The sequence below is a fragment of the Scardinius erythrophthalmus genome (genome assembly GCF_964197995.2).
Source record: "Scardinius erythrophthalmus genome assembly, chromosome: 12".
Taxonomy (NCBI): domain Eukaryota; kingdom Metazoa; phylum Chordata; class Actinopteri; order Cypriniformes; family Leuciscidae; genus Scardinius; species Scardinius erythrophthalmus.
Genome location: NC_138232.1, coordinates 27,233,453 through 27,257,722, shown reverse-complemented (window position 1 = coordinate 27,257,722; position 24,270 = coordinate 27,233,453). Strand labels below are relative to the sequence as shown.

The following is a 24,270-nucleotide window of genomic DNA, read 5'->3' as shown; positions in this document are numbered from 1 at the left end:
ATCCATTCAAGCTCAAGAATTTGTTCAGCTGATTGAAGACAACTTTTTCAATGATCTTGCCTATGAAATGAAGATTTGAGATCGGTCTGTAGTTGCTTAATATGGTCTTATCCAGATTGCTCTTTTTCAGGAGGGGCTTGACAACTGCAGTTTTCAGGGAGTTTGGAAAACTCCCAGAGAGAAGTGAGGCATTTACCACTTCTAGAAGATCTGCTTCTAAACTGTTTAACACACTTTTGAAAAAAGATGTGGGAAGTGTGTCAAGGGCGCAGGTTGATGTTTTAAGGTGCTGTACGGTTTCTTCCAAAATTTTGCCATCAATTTCTTTGAAATCAGACATAGTAACTACTTTCTCAGGTGGTCTGATCTGTCTGACCCCAGCGCAACTCAAGGATGTGCTGATCACCTTTCTGATATTATTGATTTTCTCAGAGAAGAAAGAAGCAAACTCACTGCACTTGCTGTCTGAGAGCATTTCACTGGGAATCTGGCTTGGGGGGTTGTCAGTCTCTCTACAGTAGCAAAAAGAGTGCGTGTGTTGTTTAAATTGCTGTTTATAATATTTGAGAAGAAAGTCTGTCTAGCTTTGCCTAGTTCCATATTGAAAGCATGAAGGCTGTCTTTGTAGATGTTATAATGGACTACAAGTTTAGTCTTCCGCCACATGCGCTCTGTTTTTTCTGCATTGTCTTTTCATATTTTGCACTGCTGTTGAGTTTCTCCAAGGTGCTTTTTGTCTGCCACTCTTCTTCCTGACTTTCACAGGAGCAATATCATCAATTACACTTTTAACTTTTGAGTTAAAAGAATCAAGGAGAAAATCAACAGAGTCCGCAGATATGCTTGGTGTTAAGGATATAGCCTTCATAAATAGTACACTAGTGTTCTCATTTAAGCATCTCTTCTTGACAGACACAGATCTAGCTTCAGTGGCAGGAGAGATCAATGTATCAAAGAAAATACAGAAATGATCAGACAGTGCTACATCCTTAATAACAATCAGTGAAATGTTTAGACCCTTACTGATAAGTAAATCTAGAGTGTGTCCACGATTGTGTGTGGGTCCATGTACATGCTGAGTCAGATCAAAAGTTTTTAAAACAGTTTTGATTTCTTTTGCCATATTGTTTTCTGCACTATCTATGTGGATGTTAAAATCTCCAGCAATGGCAAAACAGTCAAACTTTGAGGTAATTGCTGATAACAGTTCTGTAAAGTCCTCAGCAAAGGCTGGCGAGTATTTTGGAGGCCTGTAAATAATAAGTAAAATGCGTGGAGCACCTTTTAACACAATACCCAGATATTCGAAAGAAGGGTAATTCCCAAATGATATTTGCTTACATTGATAGATATCTTTAAAAAGAGCAGCTAGACCCCCACCTCTCTTAACAGCTCTGCAGACACTCATAAAAGTAAAGTTAGGAGGGGCTGCTTCATTGAGGATTGTTGCACTGCAGCTGTCTTCTAGCCAGGTTTCATTTAGAAGCATAAAATCCTGGTTGTTTGTGGTTAAGTTGTTGACTAGAAGTGATTTATTTTTAAGTGAACAAGTGTTTAAAAGTGCTAACTTAACAATCGTACTTTTTGTCCCCACATCAATCTTAGTTTGACGTGTAATAGGCACCAGATTAGTTGGGTTTGCTGTACGGCTATTGAAGGCCTTAGACTTTCTATCTTGTAATAGAACAGCAATAGATAAGTGAAAGTGAAAGTGAAAGTGAAAGTGACACGTGACGGCCAAGTATGGTAACCCATACTTGGAATTTGACCTCTGCATTTAACCCATCCAAGTTAATGCACACACATTAGGAGCAGAGTAGTGAGTAGTTAACACACACACACTGCAAACGTGGATACACACACCCAGAGCAGCGGGCAGCCTTTTGTGTGGCGCCCGGGGAGCGATTAGGGGTTAGGTGCCTTGCTCAAGGGCACCTCAGTCATTTCCCACCGGTTCTGGAATCGAACCAGCAACCTTTGGGTTACCAGTCCAACTCCCTAACCACTAGGCCATGACTGCCCAATAGAGAAAGATACAGGCACACTGGGTTCCCGCTTGTTCTGTAAACATTTGAGAAAGTTACTGTTATCATAGCAGGGACCCAACACACATCACTGAGAGCTGGTATCAGTTGTTTTTGGTTTACCTCGAGCAGATGGAGGAGGGTGTGGGCCCTGGCGTTGTGGCAGAGGCCGAAGAGCTCTCACCGGAGGGGGAGGGCGAGCTGGGCCCGCAGGCTTTGGTGGTAGCGGTGCCTGTCGTTTTTTGGTTGGTATCTTGGGGCTTGCAGCAAAAGAGTGGGATAGTTTGGTTCCAGCAAACACCAGTTCTTCCATTTTCTGTGAGAAGCACAGAAGTGGCGATGCTGGAGAGAGGGAAAAAGTGTCTGGTGAGAGGGGCTGTTGCTCTGGTGTTATCGGAGGCTGTGATATGCTGTCCTGGCTTCCCTGGCTGTTTTTCAGGAAGTCGTCCTTGGGTGCTGAATCTTGGAGCAGTTCTGATATGTCTGTCTGTGGTGAGCTCTGTGGGCAGGGCTCAGCTGAGATTGAGTCCGTGAGCAGAGGTTGTTGTGGCGGAGTGGTGTTATCATTGTCCTTGTGTGTTATGTCAATCGCATGTCCATTTTGCTGCTGAAGTGAAGTCCCGTGGTCATTCATACTGTGTCCAGGTGTGTGTGTGCCGTTCAGATTGAGTGGATTGGCACACACTGCAGAAGGATGATTGAGGGAGAAGTAGATATTGTCCTTTAACACTCTTGAACCAAGTTTGTTTGGGTGATGGCCATCCCGATGAAAAAGTTGTCTCTGACTCCAGAAAAGATTGAAATTGTCAATGAAGTTCACTCCTTTTATATTGCAGGTTTTTTGCAGCCATGTATTTAGCCCAAGCAACCGTGTAAACCTGTTTGTTCCTCTTGCTGGGAGTGGTCCACTGATGAATGTTTGAACTTTCAGTCTTTTAAGTGTTTCAAAAAGTTCATTGAAATCCTTCTTAAGGAGTTCTGACTGCTCTTTATGAATATCATTCTTCCCCACATGAATGATGAGTCGATTTGCAGTCTTATGTTTCATCAGAATGTTCTGAAGTTCCCTGTTTACATCAGAAGTTGTTGCTTGTGGAAGGCAGCACGTAGTTGTATCTCTGCTGCTAATGTTTCTGATTATGGAGTCCCCCACTATCAGAGTCCTGGGCTCGGGTGCGCTCTGAGCTGAGTGCCACTGTCTGCTCGACCTTGAGAGCCAGTTAGCATCAGTGTTAGCTACTGGCCCATTCAGTCTGTGTTCGATCACATTCATCACATTTGGGGATTCCTCATTTACATTCATTAGTACTTCAAATCTGTTCTCAAGATGTATAGGCGGTGGTAGGAGACCAGTGTTTGCAATCCTTGTCAGAGCTGTATCTGGGGTAGAGGATACTACTGTGGCAATATGTGATGCTCGTGACAATCTGATGTCTCGAGTGCCTTTGGGTCTCGCTCCCTGTTTGTGCCATCGATTTGTAAGTCGATCGGCCTGTTTCTCTACCTGTCGAGGAGCACTAGTTTTATGGGACTCACCGGCTATATGCTGAGGGTGTCCATGACGAAGCTCTGTTGTGTGCTCCGTCTGGTTTGGTGGTCCCGTAAGTAACTTTGTTTCAAGAACTGCAATCCTTTGTAAAAGTCTGTGGCAGTTGGTGCAGCAAGTAGATTCTTGAACCAGAAGAGGCATTTTCTCTTATCCTTGTAGGCAGTTGTGTTTTCCTTTCCCGGAATGTAAGCTGGTCGGGTAAAAGAATTCTGCGTTTTTGTAGTAATCCAAACTTTGTCGTATGAGTCGCACTGTGCTGATTTGCTGAAGTTAAAATTAGGTGATAAAAGGAAATAAAATATAAAAATATAGGAGATAAAATGTAAAAGCGATAGAGCAAAGCGCGGAGCAGTAAGCAAGGGCGTCAGAACAGTAGCTGATCAGGAAGTCACCCACCCATTATTAATTTAAATGGTGACATTATTATGGGAGTGGCTTGATGCAATGCAGATTAAGATTCAAATAAAAAAATGCTGTCTGCTGTGCATTAGAAAAATATTCTTGACTGAATAAACTTTCATTAATGCTGTCACTTAACAAATCTGCTTCACAGGTAAAATTAAATGAATTGCTAATTACAATATTGTAATGAAAATGTACAGCCTGAACAAATACTAGAAATTGAGAAATAATGGAAATAATTTGGAATCATGTAACAAACATTACACATTTAATATATCTATTATAACTTTTATGCCGTTTTGGTGGCTTGGCTGTTTCCATTGTTACAGCCGGCTCTTAGGCTGCAACAAGAAGGGAGACCAGACACGTCAATTCTTAACAAAAACATTTATTTTAATGCAAGAACAACAAACGTGAACAAAAAGAAACGTGTCAGGGCCAAGCAGAACACTCAGCATAGCACGATAGTCGAACTTCATACCAGAGACGATCGACCAAGCAACACTCCCACACAAACAGTTTCAGCTACATTTAACTCTGCGTCCAACAAGTGTCAGGTGTGTCATCCATGCCCCCTCCAAACGACATCTAAAAACACACACAAACCACACGCACAGCTCTAAGCTGGGATGTCACATTATAAAGGTCCAGAAGTTTTTCATCAGGTGTGTGTGTGGTGTAGCAAATTAGCTCAATGAAATATTAGTAATCAATAATAACTGGTTATAATTTATTATGAATATTTGGATCAGTTAATATAATTAACTTAATGTTGTAAATTAATATTACAATCAATTAACCTGTTTGTCCCGTGAACACTTGTTTATTAATTCTAAGAAATGTACATTTCCGGGGCATGGGAAATGTCTTTATTACTTTACAGTACTACTAAGAGCAAGTAGTCAAGATCTATGATTAGGGACTACAGATATGAGCTTGAGACACGGACAACTTTACGTGTGACATGAACAAGACTTTATTAACTAGACTAAACACGTAAACTACTCTAACATACCGGTACACATACATACAGTTTACCAAAAGAAAGAGAGCTGAAGCAGAATACAGGAAAGCAAGAAGTTATAGCATTGTTTGAAATTCAGCAGATCAAAAGCCTTGAGCAAACCATCAGTTTAGTTCTAACATGCCCTTCTTTAAAAGGGGTAAGGATACTTAATGTATCAAATAATGAGACTAAGTTTGATACTTGTATGTCTCGCCCATTTGAATTAAACTTCCCTGATTCAATTTGTTGAGGCTCCAGTTGATCTTTGCTGAGGTGGTCTTGATGAGAGAGAACCAGTGGTAGTCAGAGAATCTTTGGTGAATGGAAAGACAAGGCCGCAGCCTGGCACAAGCTTGGGGGTCCTTAGAAACTTCTAGTTCAGCATCATCTTCACATTAGGATTCCAGAAGAGAGTAAGAGAGCTGATCTTGTGATCAGTGATTTTTAAAGCGTGAAGATGTCACACCCTCTGGAGGTGTGTGAGCCAATAAGAAGTTTTTTCCATTGGAGGGAATTTCTTTACGACCCATTGTTCAAGCAGGCCTTTGAACATGTAGTTTGATTGGATGTTTAACACAAGAATCTTCCTAGATTCTTATAATACTAATGCGTCACAAAGTTAGCAAAATGTAATGTAAATTAACAAATGGGGGATGAAGATTGGAGTTTTTAGAGACTAAACATGCCACACACATGATTTTGGTTAACCATAGTATGCAACAAAGTCTGAAACATTATCAGTCTTATCAATCTCAATGTGTCCTGTAACAGGTTCTGCCAGTGTGTTAGCCTCATTTGGGATGTTAGTTTTGGGGGAAGTTTCATAGGCCTCATTTAATTGTTGGGAGAGTGAGTTTGCTGGATTATTCATTAAATATAATGAATAATTTGAATAATTTGGTCCAGATGCTACAGTGGTATTCTTTTTTTTAATATCCTCCTGGGACCCAAGAATAGACTTTTGTCCACTGTAGTGGACATTATATTTTAGTGAATTTCTCTGACATCATACATGTCACATGACACAACCTGGGTGTCCTGTAAAGAGCACATTCAGGACTTTTCAGAGATACGAAATGTTTGGAGGTTTCACCATGAAAACAACTTCTCCTTGGTCTTTAAAAATGTCTGACATTAATTCAGTGATCAAATGTAGCATTCTTATGGAAATATGATAATATATTGTTATTATAATTTAAATTGGACTACTTTTCAAATTGTATTTCATAAAACAACATCTCAGGAAAATGTTATGGGGTTTCAAATAAAAAAAAATATTTTCTGTTACAGAACAGGGCATTGATTTCATACATGTCCACTGTAGAGGACACCAGGACTTAAATCATGTTTATCAGGCATTTTGTGAGACACAACAAGTGAATATGGAAATAAATTATACATCAATATTCCTATGAAATATTAGATATTATTATTAAAATATTGCCAATTATTACTCCAATTATTACACTTCTTTTTTCATTAAATGTTGCTCCAAGAACACATTAAGGTGCAAATTAGATACAGTTTATATATACATTGCATTGAATGGGAATATTAATTTATGGACATTTTACCAACATATTGCATAAAGTAAAATGGTGTATCAATTCATTCCGTTATTTCTTTCATAACATAGTTGAGAATAATCTTTATACAAATTTTGGTTGAAAAAATCCTGAAACCCCCAAATTTATTGGTGATTAAAAAAAAAGTCCCATTGTTTTTGCCTATACATATAATTTCATGTCATTTTATTTTTTAAACAACTTAGTCCTGGTGTCCATTACAGAGGACATAGCATAACTCAGTGGTTCTCAAACTTTTTTGGTCGCGCCCCCCTTTAAACCTTTAAAAAAATCTGACGCCCCCCTCCCAAATTTTTTTAATAATAATATATATATATATATATATATATATATATATATATATATATATATATATATATATATATATATATATATATATATATATATATGCGGAACTTTTTTTTGCAATGAAAAACGTGCAATGATAAACTTACAAGTGTCTTTGATTTAGGAAATTATTGAAGGCCTGCTTTCTGTATTTCTCCTTGAAAAATGAAAAATAAAAAATTACAAAATAAAATAAAAACGTGCAATGAAAAACAGGAATAGTTTTAATTTGTCATGTCATTGAATCAACAGTAAGAGAGAATAATAAACCAGAACTTTAACTTTTAATTTATAATTAAAAGTTAATATATAGCAGCTTTGGAGAGTGCCTCACGAGCTCAGCTTCTGGTTGGTCTTCTCACCAGAGCGCGCACAGCAGCGGAGTGCCGCGTTCACAATAGCAGCTCGTGATTCGGTCCGCTGAAGAGGTTTTTTTCTTTGGCGAGCAACTTCTATGTTGGGCTTGTTCCAACGGTCTGAAGAAGAACGATTCATTGCCATTCGTTGCCGCTTTATAAAAGAAGAGCGCTATCACTACTGCTTTCACGCACTTGAACGCCGTAGTAACGTAACGGCTGTATTTTTATTTATTTATTTTTTGCTGATCTCCCGCGCCCCCCCTGCAGTAACCTTGAGCCCCACACTTTGAGAACCACTGGCATAACTTATGAATAAAATATTATTTTGCAAAAATGTTTTTTACCATTTGTTTATTGTGCTCTAAACAGTGTGATGACATGGAAAAAAACTAAATTCAAAAAAAAAAAAATTCTGGGTCCCAGGAGGATATGATGCAATTACATTGCTGTCTTGCCGCCAGCCAATCGTTGCATTGCTGATCATGGTTTCGAATATCGATATATCTGCCTTTTCCAATGAACGCAAGAACGAGCAGTAACCTCAGATTACTTAATCCAGATATTTTAATCAAATCCGCAAATTCATTCCGCAAAACTAAATTATCCAGAGATCAGTTTATCACGATTAGAAGAGCTGGCATCTGTCAAATCATATTATATATTAAGCAAGGTACAACGAATGTACCCCAGGTACTGTTTCCTGTTTGTTTCTTATTTTGTATATATTTCACAGAGTACCAGTTTGGAGTCCATGTATGGAGGAATTCTATGGAGCTATTCTTGTGCCAATAAAAATGAACGTAGCTTTTCAAGAAACTAATGAAAATATAAATTGAAACTAAATAAATTATCTCTAAAACTGAAAAAGAATAAATCGCAGGCAAATTTTTTGACTTCGTTTTTAATACACTGCATGTTTTGCTAACTATTTCTCATATTTCAATCGCTGATCTGAACTTACAAATGCGCTTCCAGAGTTTTCATTTACGCTTCTGAAGTTTTCGTTTGCGCTCCCAGAGTTTTCGTTCGCCGTTCTGACACATTTCTCTCGTGGGGGTGGGGCTAGTAGCAGTGTGTTCTCGTTGGTTACTGAGCTTTTGATTGATAGCTTCGTGACCTGGAAGTGAAGACGTCAGTGGTGTGTTTATGTGTGGATGTGAGGGTCTGTAATCGCAGCTTTCTATTTCATTTTAGTGATATTAAGTTTATATCTGTATTTATTTGCTGCTACACTATATTGTTGAGATGATCTCTTATAGAAGGAATAGTACAGACGAATGATATTTATCATTAGTCATCGTCGCTATATCAGGAGGATACTGGATAACGTTAGCCTACTCGTGGTAAGTCTGATTTTTTTTTTTTAATACTATACTAATACTATTTATAATACAGTACTGGCTTTTTTCAGGTGGAGAGGCATTTTAGAGCTCAGTGAGAGCCCATAACATTATACAGCTGAGCTGTGTTGTCTTGATTTAACTGTTAGCCCAATCATTACATGACTTGTTTATCTACATTCGGTTACAGTCTTCGATTAGATCATATTTGCTTCGATTAGATCATATTTCCCCCCAGCCACCCCAAACAACATTGAGCTAGAGTACTGTACAGTAGCCTGTCTGTACCAGTCAATGACTGATGCCATAGGACCAGAGCGCTGTCAATCACTGCCTGATTCAACTTTGGCAATGTAAAGCCTTTTTACCATGCCAATGAAGCTATTTAAACCTGAATTTCTCAATTGCTGATTAATTTGCGATGCAGAGTTTTTGAAAGAGGAGAGACACGACTTGACCACAGAACACGTCTCTGTTCGTAATATGTAAACACTCAATTATTTTGAAGTATCGCCCTGGTTGTAGTATTTATTCTGATTACTTTTGTGTGATAAAGATGACTGATAAAGCTATTATATGTATCTAGTATGAGTAACAAATTGCTTTTTCTGTGTCCATATTTGACTTCAAATGAACATTTCTTTGACAAATGTTAAATCTTTAATAGTCTTTAATAATAAATATATGTCCACATTAAAAACTTAATACATGCAAGTAATTATGACTGAAAATATCCAGCTACTAGGGAATACACATCCATATGTTTATATATAGGGCAATACAGCCATCTACTGGTTACACAACAGTATTACAGATGATAAATGCTGCTTGAGTCCGAGGTAAATATTTAGTACTGTAAAATCCCTTAAATATATAATAAATATTTTAAGTCTGCAAATTGTTACTGTATGGGGAGTTCAAAGCAGTTTGTATTGTTAGATTATAATACATTTCTTCTCTCATTTTCCAGAGTGGAGCAGCTTTTCCATAAACAAAATTGTGATGCTGACACAGAGGATGGAGTGATAGTACCAGAGATCCACTGTCCCTGTCAGAAAATAATCTTACTTTGTTCAGACACATCACCTTTGAATGACTGGGATCTTGATCTTCAGACACCTGATTTATTTTAATATAAAAATATTTCAATTTCCTCTAGATTAAAACAAACATAGTTCGCAAGTACACAAGAGGTTTCACTTTATTCTTATTAAACTATTATTATTATATCTTGGATTAGCATACCAATAGCATATGAATGTTGAGGTGATAGTTTACCCAAAAATAAAATTCTCACTTATTTTACTCACCCTCATGCTGTCCCAGATGCATTTTACTTTCTTTCTACAGATAAACACGAATTAAGTTTGTAAGGAAAGTAATCCATCTCTGCGAGTCCTAAAGACGCTTTAAAAACCACACACAGTGAGCGTGACGGTAATCCATGCGACCTCAGTGGATGAATCAATGCCTTCTGAAGTCAAACAATAGGCTAGATAAAATAAGAATAATGTAAACTGTTTTAACTATTAAAAATCTTACGTACATGGGTTACAATCCACTTGTATTATATGGACTCACAGAGATGGATTATTTCCTTAAAACTCTTTGTCTATGTTTATATGAAGAAGAAAGTCATATACATCTGGGATGGCATGAAGGAGAGTAAATGATGAGAGAATGCTCATGTTTTGGGTGGACAATACTTGTACTGCTTGTGTCCAGTCACTGCTTTGTTACTTGAACTGCAACAGGAACTGTTTAAAGAATCATTGCAACATTTAAAATGTATATGAATTTTTAAAATGTATTCTGTATTTGTAATTGTGCATTTTGTATAGTAATGTATATCATGAGAATACTGTGCATTACATGTATATTATGCAGTTAATGTTTTGTGGATTCTGGTCTTTCAACCATAATTGCATCCAAGACCTTCACTCTGATACTTGTGTATATGCTTTAGTGACAATAAAGAATGTACATTTATTTGAATTCATATTTTCAATTACATTAATTTAACTGGTTGTATAAGTCACGATTGAAACGGTTGATGATTGTTAAAATATATTTAAATTAAATGAAAATGTTAATTAAATGAAATAACTAAATATAATTATCAATTTTTAAAAAATGGCAATAAGAACATTCTTTGTGTGACATATGTAATGAAATGCCCTTTGAGGTCTGTATCTGACAGCAGGCCACGACTGTAATTTTCATATAGTTTAAATTCCTCTTATTTAAGTGATCATTAATTTTGATGGTGTAAACGTATATCATGCTAACAATGAGTAGTGTGATGGCCATGGCTGCCAACCTTGATTACCTGGTTGAAGTTTGACTTTCTTGACGGCTGAATATATTACACACGTTTGCTAATATTCTCTTTAAATTGTAACAGCTGAACCTAATCAGAGCCTAATATGCAAAATAATCATCAGAAATAAACAAATATTCTCCGAAAACATTGGACAGTACAATATTTTAAGTATTATATACAGACAGTACTTTAATGTGCAATTACACCTGAATAGACTGAATAGATCCCTTGTGAGTAGTAGTAAGTAGTAGTAACTAAGTAGTAGCAGCAGGTAAATACAGATAAAATTAAAAAACAAACATAACTTGTCACTAAAATGAAATAGAAAGCTGCGATTACAGACGCTCACATCCACACATAAACACACCACTGACGTCTTCACTTCCAGGTCACGAACTTATCAATCAAAAGCTCAGTAACCAATGAGAACACACTGCTACTAGCCCCGCCCCCACGAGAGAAATGTGTCAGAGCGCGAACGAAAACTCTGGGAGTGAAAACGAAAACTTCAGAAGCGTAAATGAAAACTCTGGAAGCGCATTTGTAAGTTCAGATCAGCGATTGAAATATGAGAAATAGATAGCAAAACATGCAGTGTATTAAAAACGAAGTCAAGACATTTGCCTGCGATTTATTCTTTTTCAGTTTTAGAGATAATTTATTTAGTTTCAATTTATATTTTCATTAGTTTCTTGAAAAGCTACGTTCATTTTTATTGGCACAAGAATAGCTCCATAGAATTCCTACAGTTAAAGAAATAACAGAAACAGAATATTACTTTGGGAGCCATAAAGATTGACACCGGAACATGATGCATTCCAGATTAGGGGAACAAAATGTTTTGATCCTACGGTTACACTACAGCTATACAACCCCACATTTTTAGTTTCCCCTGTGAGGTTACAGTCTCTATCCACGTGATGATTAAAAAATCCTGATGGTTCAACAGCAAAATCAGTAATAGCATCCAAAAGCCAGGTTTTGATGAGACCAATTATACTGCAGTCGCGTACTTCTGTTTGGAATGAGATGCGCCTTCTGAGGTCACAAACTCAGCAAAACTTTGTTCTGTTGTCATAAACTGCTCTGTTGTTTACCTGTGACAGGGGGTTTCCATAAGGAAGTTCAAAGTTACTTTCACAAGGTTTTACAAAATGAAAGGTGCAAAAATAGAAAAACATAAATACATACTCTAAGTTGCTGGAGCTCGTAACACGGAAGTAATTTTTGCCACCATCTTGCTTTTAAAAAGATTTCATGGATTGAACTTCTAAATGCTTCCCTCTAGCCCGCGTCTGCACAAACAATGGCCATGTTCAATATGGTTGTCAGTCTCGTATTTGAGTCCTTAATATGGTTACATTCACACACAGGTCAGTTATTTACGTGAGTGACAACTGCATTCAATAACCAAATTCCCACCCATACATTTTCAGGACTCGCGCTGCGTTTCCCAAAAGCATCGTAAGCCTAAGTTGATTGTGGAGACCATTGGTGGCAATTGTTTTACGATCAACCTAGGCTTACGATGCTTTTGGGAAACGCAGCCCTGGACAAGTTGTCCGTCACGTCATACAGTGTGAGAGAGCCGCTCTGCATTGCACAAACGTGTGTCCACCATGTGTTGTGGGTTCTCATGTGTGGTTTCGGTACGTTACAGCAATGGAGATACGAAGGCTTTAGATTCAGTCACTGTTCTCCACCAAAGCTGCACCTGTTATGTGTGCTACATGCGACTCAAATGCTCAGCTGTCCACTAAGGTATAAAAGCTGCTGTTGGTTAATGAAGATTTGACTGATGAACTCGTGACTTGAATGGACTCTTGCTGCATGTTGTGTTTCCTCTTTAATATTTCTTTGCCTCTCGGTTTCATTTAAACCATCAACATCCTCCAATAATGTTGTAGTTACATATTGACCTGGAATAAGATCATAAGGAATAAGGAATCAAGGAATCAACTCGGGTGCCATTTTGGAATACAGACAATAACTATACCCATTGTACACCAACCCTTTGTTTCTTTCCTCTCTCAATGATAGGGCTTTTACATCCTGGGTGTAGGCTGACTACCTGGTTATTACTCTGTTGCAGGATGTAGATGTGATTTTTGTGGGACAATGCGGGATATGTGGAAGAGGGATACATTTTGTACTAAAATACTTTGTAAATATTGATTTACCTTAGTTGTAAAGCCTATTTGTGATTGTGTTGGATGACAACATGTTTTAAATTGCCAATAAGCTTTGTTAATTGTGACTGGCAGTCAATTTGCAGAGGTTCGAGTGATGCAATGTAATTTACTTTTACTGGACCTAATCTGTCTACTAAATATAATCACTGAGTAACAGGCAGGCTAGTAGGTAAAAATCGAATTTTATACTAAAATACATTTCCTTAAGTAGCGACTAGTTTATTTTCCTTTATTAGACTATGCAAACATTAAATTAACTTTTTTGTTGGATCTGGCAGGTTTGATCAGGATGTTCTAATCCAGTATCTGTCTAGATGAAGTCCTGGCTAGTGTAGCTGTATTTACGGACTTTTGATGAGGTCCACACTAATTCCTTTGCTCCGTCCAGTCGTCATCAGCGGAAAAATCCCTTTCTACGATTGTGTTGGTTGGTTATTTTCCCTGCTCTAGCTAGAACTTTACGGCTGGGGAAATGGATTTTTGGTATTGAAATGTCAGGGAAAAAAAATACAGACATAATCTTTCTTGGCACTGGACCATGTTGCGAAAAAATGTCACATAGAATCAACTAATTTAACCCACAATTTGGATGTCGATCTCTATTTTAGGAGTCCGTCTTTGACTCACTTTCTTTTATTATTTCTATTAATATTCACTCTTCATTGTTAGTTGCCCTGTTCGGGGTCCTACCTCCTGATTACACTCTGCCATCTCATTTCCCTGAGCTGGTCGCTTTTTTCACACTGTTTGAGGCATATTATTTTGATGCTTTGGAGTACTCATCCTCATAGGGGTCTGTTGTTTGGTAGTGTTATGATTGTTTTCGTTGTTGTGAAAACTATAAATAAATCATTAAAAATAACTAAATTAAATCTACTTCGAAAACTGATTCCAGACAGGCTTTCCAGACACCATATTGTAATTTCTAATGATTTAGAACGAATTTAAGAGATCTAGACATAACCAAACAAATATCCTTCAATGCCAGTGCTTACTTCCTAGTTGAGAAAAATGGATGCATGGAACGGAGTCCGGACACAACAGACACAATTGTTATTATTTTCATCAACTGCTGAACTGCATGTGACAGATTGTGGGAAATAATAAGTCGCATTTTAGACTTTAAACAAGCATGCTAGTTTGTGCTAGGGCCAGTCGTGTTTCCACTCTCACATCTGGGGCTTGATCGGGCCTCCTCGGGGCCAATGGCCAGGGGTTTTTGGTCCGCCGAATACCTTGATCCAAAGCGGGCCAACTGGGGCTTGAGAAGTTGTCATGAACAAAGGTGGAGTTTATCTGAGGGTCAGGAGAGGGTCAACACCACTGTGCATTTTTGTGATCCCAAATAAATGGAAGCAGACTTTTTATGTGAGATAACGACAAATACCAGGGCTGGATTTCTCAAAATCTTCGTAATCCTAAATAGGTAGATCGTAGAACCATTGGCACCAATGGTCTCTATGATCAAATTAGATCACAATGCTTTTTGGAAACTCATCCCATTTTGATTCAGAATTATTGATGTGCACTCCTGGTGAAATATCAATGCTGGAGTCTTACGTGTTTAAAGGTGCAGTAAGCAATTTCTGAGAATCATTGTTGAACACTGTTGATATTTTAAGTCAACACAAACAAACACACCCCTGCCTTCAATGCTCTGCCCCCAAATTGCAAGAACACGCAGTGCAAAAGTGGATGTCTCTATATCATAGCAGAAGCAAAGCTTAATAAAGCTTTGCGAAAAATAAAGTGAAGATGATGAATAAACGACAAGGAAGAACAAAAAATTAACATGAAGTACACAAGTGTATACAAGCAAAAGTTTGTTGTTAGTTGTCAAGCAGCACACACCCAAAACCAATGTTACTCGGGTAAGGAGGAGAAATAATGCAACCTCAGTGTCCAGTGTCAGGCCTTACTGCTTAGGTCTTTCCAGTGCTGGAAAGCTTTACTGGGTCTTAAAACGTGGGCGTGGGTCCTAAAGCTCTTGCCTGATCATAACCCTTCTATTTCCAGTGATATTCCTCTGATCTTTTCTCTTTTGTAATGTCTCTTCCAACAGTCTTTCTACAAATCTACCTCTTACTTGCTCTCTCTCCTACCCCATCACAAGTGTGTACGCCCCTACTGCTGATTGGCTAGTTTGTTGTGGTGCTTGGTCCAATCCACTTTCAACAGCGTTTTCCAGAAATTGCTTACCGTGTCTTTAAGTAGACCAAATGTCTGCTTCTGTCATGTTCATTCAGCCAGGGTTGCCTGGTCTGCAGAACAAAACTACTGCAATGGGCCAATCAACCCACTGAATAAAAAATCAATTTAGCAACTCAAAAGTAGCCCAATTTTGCAGAAAAACCACAGACTTGACAACTCTGTAGTTAGCTATCCCCATGCTGGTGAAATGGTGGGGTTGTGTGACTCTGTTCTATGGAGGCGGGTTAAGGACGGGTTTAAGTGTAGCACTGCGGGGCTACTTCCCCCACAGTGGAATCACAACTTTATTTCAGCCTTGAGGCTCGAGGTCCAAGGCTATTGGCCCCACCCGGCACGTTGTTGGACTTGGCTTGCTCTGGCTCGACAATGGAAAATCACTATAGATTGTGAAGGATACATCTAAATTAACATCAACAAAACTGACAAAGGCATCTTAGTAAATGGGATGTTACACAAACATTCAGATTAGTCTTGATGCTCTTCTATATACTGCTTAGTTTTTTAATCTGCATGGGTTCATAATAAAGATGACTATTTTTCAGTAATATCATTAAAGTTAATGTTTATGTAGAAATATCATTACAAGTCGTGCACATAAGATTTCTGGTCTCAATTTCGCTTTGTTTTAAAACCTAAATGTCATATTCATTATTATTTTTTATAAATATGATTGTGCTTCCTTACTGTGTTGTTCGCCGTTTAACTGAATTTTTATTTTTTTTATAGACCTGAAAATCGGAATCACAATGTCATCTGAGGAAGAGGAGGCCTCAAACAGTAACAGTGGTCAATCAGAAAGTAAGCTGAAGAGCAAGAAGCCACCCAGTCTGATGATTGCAATTCCCAAACCTGAGTCTGACAAAAAGGTATGAGTCTAAAATAAAGGCTTGTGTGGGAAAAATAAATAAATAAATTCTGTTCAGCTGCAGCATGTCTCACACAGAATGCCATGGATCTTAGGTTTACAGTGCTGGTCAGAATCATTTGCCCCTTTGGTAAAGATGGCTGTAAAAAAAGAAAAGAAAAAAAAAAGCTTTTTGGCAGCAAACACTTAATATGGGTTTGGTTCATACAGGGCTATTAAAGTACCCCATGTGTAAAATGAAAAACTCTGCTGTATCTTTAATGCTCTGGGCCTAATTTTCTGCCAGAGGTCCTGGACATCCTTTTCAGATACATGGCATCATGGATTCGATCAAATACCAACAGATAAAAAATCTAAACCTGACAACCTCTGCTAGAAATCTTATAACGGGCCATGTTTGGATCTTCTAACAGGACAGTGATCCAAAAACAAACATCAAAATCAAAACAAAAATGGGTCACTGAGCACAAAACCAAGCATCTGCAATGGCCATCCCAGTCCCTGACCTGAACCCTATAGAAAATGAGTGGGCTGAACTGAAGAGAAGAAGCGTCAACATGGATCTGGGAATCTGAAGGATCTGGAGAGATTCTGTATGGAGGAATGGTCTCTGATCTCTTGTCAGGTGTTCTCCAAACTCATTGGGCATTATAGGAGAAAACTGAGAGCTTTTATCTTGGAAAAAGGAGGTTGCAAAAAGTATTTAATAAAAGGGGGCAAATAAAACGTGTTTTGGAGAAAAACATTTATTTCATAATGTGATTTCCCCCCCACTTTCAATTATTTTACTTCAATTAAAGGTTAGAATTTTGCAATTTAAAAAAAAAATAAAATATCAAAAGGATTAACAATGCAGATTTATTTTTTACAGCCATCTTTTATCATATTTACCAAGGGGGCAAATTATTCTGACCAGCACTGTATGTGTATTGTATATTTGCATTTTGATCATCGGTTGTGACTCGTGAGTTTTGTGTTGTGTTTGAGTTTTGAAAAAGGGCATTAAGGTTCTGATATTAGTGCAAAAATGATTGTAAAAAAAACTGTAAATGCTTTCTGAAAATAATGCACACATAGCTGAAATGATAAATATTTCAAGAAAGCTTAATGCAAATAATGACTATTATTTAGTCATTTAAGGATTAATGACTGGAGTCACACGACAGCTTGTGTGACTGAAGAGGAACATGTTTTTTTTCTTATACATTTAAAAACATACAAGAACGTTTTGATTATTAATGTGTAATGAACACAAACTGAAACTTACATTTCATCATGAGGCATTTTCAATGACAAACAGTGGATGAATATAGATTTTTTTTAATGACTTCATTGCAAGGTTTGTCAAGACTAAATAAGACTAACAATTTAAAGTATTACAAAAATACATGCATTTTTCCTGCTTTTTTGCTTCATGGTCTTGGGACTTTTTCCTTTTTTTTTTTCTTTTTTTTTTTTTCTGCTACTTATAGCTTCATTTGGAATCCAAAGCCATACATCAAGACACATGTCATTACCTGTGGCACCGCATAATGCTTGACATTTCCACATGACTGAATCAGTTGAGGTCGCATATTATTGTCGTGTTTACATTATATAGTGATACGCTACTTAAATCATCTTTGAGAGCAATGGGGCCTCACGCAACTTGTGTATTTTGCGTATAAGGAGGACTGGCACTGGATGCATCCAAGCTAAATTTAAATTGTCTAGTACAGAGTCTGAATACTTGTTATATTACATTTTTTTCTTTTTTAATAAATTTGCAAATTTATCACACCTCTGTGATTTACATTGTTATTTAAAATAAATAGAGTAAAATAGAGTGCATTGTGAAAAAAATAATTTAAAGCATTTTAGGAAACACAGTGTTAGCAAAAAAGGGGGACTTAAATGCTCAACTTAAAGAATGAATAGATATAGATTAATAAACAAAATAGATAATCTATGGTGTTTATCAATATATTAATGAAATAAGGCATTAGATTAAATATGTTATTCTAAAGGTTTAAATAAAAAAGCTGGTTGATTAAATAAAACTTTCTTTTAGTTGCTGAACACTAAAAAGTTAAGAAAGGTAGATTTTAAAAAATATGTTTTTTCTTCTTTCTGCATGCCCACAGACCATTCACAGCTTTTTAGTAATTCTTGAACGTAAAATGGCGGAAGCTGGCGGAAAATTGTCAGCATCTTGTGCATATCAGGGCTGCAGACTTTTATTAGTTCAATAGTCTTTAAGAGATATCCAAGTGTTTTGTTTAAAGTTGACCGAGGCAATACAGCTATACCGCTCTAACTGAGTTTTAACTGCATGAGAGTATTTGTGTGGTTTATAGTCCCTGCAGCCATCTTTAAAGAAGAGTGTGAGTCTACAGCAGTCAAGTGAAGTATTATCGGACAGCAGTCCATCTACAAGGGACAGAAGAACGCTCAGGAGGCAAACATCACTCTCTCAGAGCATACGCAGGTAAACTTACTGTAACTATCACAGATGAATGCGTGGATAAAGAAATAATTATTCATTTTCTTTATTGATCTCAAGTGGAAATTCAGGTCTCTATAGCTGCCGGATCATGGATGGATGGATGGATGGAGATAGCAAGATAGACAGACAGACAGACAGTCCGACCGATCGATCTCTGGTTTATTTATCCTTAATAAACATATTTATACCGATCATTTTATAACACACCTCTCCATTATATGAGGGTTTTTATCTTATTTTCACTTTAAATAAAATGCCACCATTTTCACTTTTCTACTGTCCAAGTGACCATTCGGAAAGAAAACTTGATGGATGCCTACTGTTGCTATGGTAAGGAACGCAACTTTAATGCGTAAATACAACCTCAGATAAACAACAACGCATGAAATATTACACAGTGTCATAGTTTATTAAACAAAAACTAGGCCAAAATGGAGAAGCCATGTGTGACAACCTAAGCGCACCCTTACTGCTTCCATAGGAAGGGTAAGTAGCAGTCAGGCGCTGCTAATCAAATGCCTTTGATTAATCGATCATCAGCAAGTGTGACTAACTCTATAAAAGCAGAAGTTTTGGCGGTTTGCTGGGCTAGAGCATTCAGGTGTGATCTACAGCAATGATCTTAGAGAAGCAATTGCTGCCCATCAATCTAGGAAGGGTTACAGGAACATTTCTAAACAATTTGAATGTTACTCGGGTAATCACTCTACAGTGAGGAAGATTATTCACAAGTGGAAAACATTCAAGACGGTTGCCAATCTTCCTAGGAGTGATCGTCCCACAAAATTCACCCCAAGGTCAGAACACACACTGCTCAGAGAAACAGCCAAACACCTAAGAACTACACCTCAGACTCTACAGACCTCAGTTAACATGTTAAATGTTAAATTTCATGACAGAACAAATAGAAAAATATAGCTGCGAGCAGCGATTACGGGCCCAAGCCGGTGGCACCGCAACCCTGGTGCCTTTAGTTACCTAAGGCACCGGGGTGGCGGTGCCACCGGCTTTGGCCCTTCATCGCTGCTCGCAGCTATATTTATATATATATATATATATATTAGGGATGGTAAGATTAACCGATTTGCATCGGTGCATCGGCATAAAAGCTAACGATGCGATGCATCGATTTAAATAAGTGTGCATCGGATAAGTTGGCATTTGTATCGCGATGCATCGTTTCTAACATATTTGCATCGGTTAAAAATGATTTATTCATTTATATTTATTATACTTCTACTATTTATAAAGTGATCAATCATTTGTGACCAATATTTTATTATGTAACTGCTGCGTCCACAACGAACGCGAATAGAGCGTCTGGAGCTAGTGGTTTCCATATTAAAAAGACGCGTTGACGCGCGTCTGGTGGTCTTGCGGCGCGATAGACACGTTTAGCACGGCGCGATGGACGCGATTTCCCCTTATTCGCGCCTCATCACCATCACTCAACTGTTGCTCAAGCGTGTTCTCTCATCACCACTTCTGCAGCTGCTACGTGAATATGATGCATCACAACACTGCGGAGTGCGAGGCGTGTCATGAGAGTCACCTACAACCTTAAAGGAGGATATATATATATATATATATTTGCATTTGAATACAGTTATGAATGTTTATTTGTTATTATTGTTTGTTAAAACAGCATCTTCTTTCAGCTGAATTTTTTTTTTTTTTTTTTTGTGAAAACCAAATCTTTTGTTTTGTGAAAGAGCCATTAAAAGTCAGGCACTTAACTCTCTGAGGTCGACAAACGCGCCGGCGCGTTTTGCTGGATTTTCTCCACATTGTAGCACTATAAACTTAAATTTCTCCGTCATTTATGGTCATACAGAAAAAATAAATATAAAAAAAGAATCTGTGGTATTTCTACTTTTGTATGTGTCCACTTCCAATCAAATCAAAACATTGTGCTTTTGTAAAATAAAGAAAATAAACAGTGTGTGCGTTCTGCCTCTCCGTCGCGGTGAACTTTTTTTTCTTGAGCACGTCTATAAACTGAAACAAAACTCAGCGAATACTTGTCACACATTTATGAGCCATACACCTTTATAAACATTTAAGTGTGTACTTTTAAATGATCGGATTCAAAACGAAAACAAATATTCTCTGTTTAAGTAATTTGTATAAAACCAACAAGATTTCCAGCTTCTCAAACGCTTCCTAATTATTTTTAATTCGGCCACGCCCACTCGCGCAAAAGATATTCACATGCAAATCTCCACATGGAACGCGATCGCCCTCATTACCTCAACAACAAAACACTTCACTTCACTTTTCGTCGAGTTTGAAAGACGTGCCTGAGCTTACATTGGATTTACATCAGAAGAAGAAGAAGAACGATATTTGAAGACAAGAAAGATAAGGTAAGTAATTCTTACATATTAGTTTGCTATTGTTGCATAAATTTCACATTGCAGTTGAACTGTTGCTAGATATATGGTGAATATTATAATATTTAGACCCGTGTTTACTGTTACTGTGTTTGTGGATATCTGCTCAAACGTAGATAGGCTATGTATATGGTAGGCCTAACCATAATGTTTTATATTTGATCGCAATCGCGTTTTAATGTATCATATTTTTGATCGCGATCGCGTTTTAATGTATCATATTTTTGATCGCGATCGCGTTTGAATGTATCATATTTTGGAAAAGCAAAACGCTCCAAACGGCTTCATGTTTTTACTATTATCTCATTTCATATCATCATAACGAATGGAAACATTTGAAGTAACATGATAATCAATATATTTTTCTCTAGCTTAGTTGTTACTGAAATCTTTTTGAAAATATATATAGGCTGCTATATTGTTATTATTTTATGCAGCACTGCGCATAGCCTATACCTACAAGGCACAACAAACCTGGTGTTCATTATATATTGTTGGAAACATTTGTGTGTGTGTGTGTGTGTGTGTATTCTGTGAATTTTAAAAAGCAATTTTAACAAGAAAAATCTAAAATGTATTCCCAAAATCGTGCAGGCCTTTCTCTTGATATCAGTATGTTCACTTTTTTTTTTTTTCAGGGCCCAGATGCCACTGAGTCCTGCTGACTTCAACATTCACAGTACATGTCTCTGTACATGAACATGGTAAAGTGAAAATCAAACACCTTAGAAAATGAAAGGTATGTACAATGTTTTTAGGAATGGCACAAAGGTCTCTTTCTTCAATAAGTGCTTTTTTGTTGTGTATCTTTGGATTATGTTGTGTTGTAAATAAATCCAAACAATTTTAAAAGCCATTCTTTTTTAAATCTCCTCATTCTTTGTGCAAGGGTGGTCAGAATGATGGGCCCTGATAAGCTCCTAATAGGGCCATTAGGGAGGTTCTTTGTCTTTCTCAGGTGTGGAAAGCTTTCATATTAATGAGGTGATCCGCCTCTTCGCATATTGCTTTCTAACACAAAACACGTCGTAAAATTTTTAAATCAATATATTGTCTTCTCTGAATGAGCAGTCAGGGTGATTCTCACATAGTTTTAGAGCAAATATTCTAGGCTACGTGATACAATTTTCAAAAGTCTTGTGAAGAAATAATCAGTATGGGTTTCATGACCTTATTTCAGTGAGAATTTATTTTTGTATTTTCACAAACCACGCATAAATGTCATTATCTCAAAACTACAAACTTTTACATACATTCTGCTGATATATTATTGTAGCAGAGTTTGTGCTGAATACAGTGTAATTAGACTTTAGCCATGAAAATGTCACAAGTAACAGAAATAACCACAAATGTCAGAGCATGTCAGAACACCTCCAGGGCCCAGAAAACAGCTCAGACCTCAGAGGGTTAAGCTACTTTATGATTTGCTGTATGTCTGATTTATTTTAAAATAAATAAAAGTTAACTATCTATAATTGCATAGCATCATATTACATTGAATCACATCGCGCTGAATCGCATCGAAATCGTATCGCGCTGCATCGTAATAGTAGTGAATCGTATCGCATCGCATCGCATCGGTAGCTGGTTATATGTATCTTTAATGTATCGTATCGTTGGCTATGCATCGAGATGCGTATCGTATCGGCCTAGTTTTGGAGATGCCCATCCCAAATATATATATATATATATATATATAAAAGACAGAAACCTTATTACCTTATTCTGATTTTATGATACACTCAAAATATTCCACAACAAATCTTTTAAATTTAATGTAAAAATAAAAACGAAAGTAAGCACTGTTGGGCTCACGTAACCCTCTCATTAGAATCAAAATGTTTCAGCATTTGCGATGTATTTGGATGCTAAACTATTCTTTATTATAGGCTTTGTTCTTCACTCGTGTTCCAATATCGACGGAAAAAATCATCCTCTTCACACGCGCAAAAATGTGCTTGAAACATCACAGTGGAGCACAGTGCGGTGCTTACTGTGAATGTACGAATTGTACTACTGACTATTTAGAGCAGTGTAATTTTATATGTTAGGTTAACTATTTTATTATTATATTTTATTAGGCTATAATGAACAGGCTGCGATGTCAAGATTGCAATGCTGGAATGTGTGTTTGTGTGTGTGTGTGTGTGTGTGTGTGTGTGTGTGTGTGTGTGTGTGTGTGTGTGTGTGTGTGTGTGTGTGTGTGTGTGTGTGTGTGTGTGTGTGTGTGTGTGTGTGTGTGTGTGTGTGTGTGTGTGTGTATATATGTGTGTTCATGTTTTTCTATCCCGGTGGGGACTTCAACCTGAATGCACACAGACTCATGGGGACTCATGTCACAGTGGGGACCTAAATAGAGGTCCCCATGGGTAAACAAGCTTATAAATCATACAGAATGAGTTTTTTTGGAAATGTAAAAATGCAGAAAGTTTTCTGGAATAGGTAGGTTTAGGGGTAGGGTTAGTGTGAGGAGATAGAATATACAGTTTGTACAGTATAAAACCATTAAGTCTATGGAGAGTCCCCACAAAGATAGTAAACCGAGTGTGTGTGTGTGGCGTGGGCGCGATTGAACAGTGGACACATAAAAACATACTCCGTCATTATACAGGACGACATTAAAACTGCAAAGTGTTAACTTATATTTGTGTACAGTCGCAATAAAACACAACATTGTGCTTTTGTAAAATAATTTCAAGCAATCCACCCCCCGAAAGGCGCTCATTTTAAAATTAAACTAAAATGCTCATGGCTGCACGGGCATTCATAACGGTGCGCATCCACGGCGAGGAACGAGCAGAACAGAGTGAACGTTTTTCAGTTAATTCCTACTTCCATAGGAATTCATTTGAAAAGCTCGCTCAACCACTATCAATGTCAGTGCGGACGAGCATATTTTACTTTCGTTTTTAAGTTGGCAATTCAAAAGCCCCCAGCGGTGTCACACATAGATTAACCAGTGGTAAAATATTCTCACCGTCACAAACCTAGTATATTTTTATGTAGATACAAAAGGCCTACCTGATTTTGAACACAAGAGGACAGTATAGCCCTATGTATGACTTGACTTTTATGGGACTAAATAGTACAATTACTATTTTTAAACTTATAAATAATTATTAAATTGAAAAAAAAAAGAATAAAATGGGTTTAGTTGTGATATTTGTATACTTTTATATAGAAATAAATGTTTTTTAATTACATTTTT

The 24,270-nt window shown here is 37.3% G+C and overlaps 1 protein-coding gene across 1 annotated transcript in view; it reads left to right on the top strand.

Annotated features, from left to right (window-relative positions):
* Nucleotides 1-24,270, top strand: part of LOC308700172 (inactive rhomboid protein 2-like) — a 349,694-nt gene that overhangs the window by 159,440 nt on the left and 165,984 nt on the right. The window contains exons 3-4 of the mRNA XM_081381601.1: nt 16,046-16,185; nt 18,521-18,651. Coding sequence (XP_081237727.1) covers nt 16,066-16,185; nt 18,521-18,651 — 251 coding nt within the window. The 5' untranslated portion in view covers nt 16,046-16,065. The remainder of the gene's footprint in view (nt 1-16,045; nt 16,186-18,520; nt 18,652-24,270) is intronic.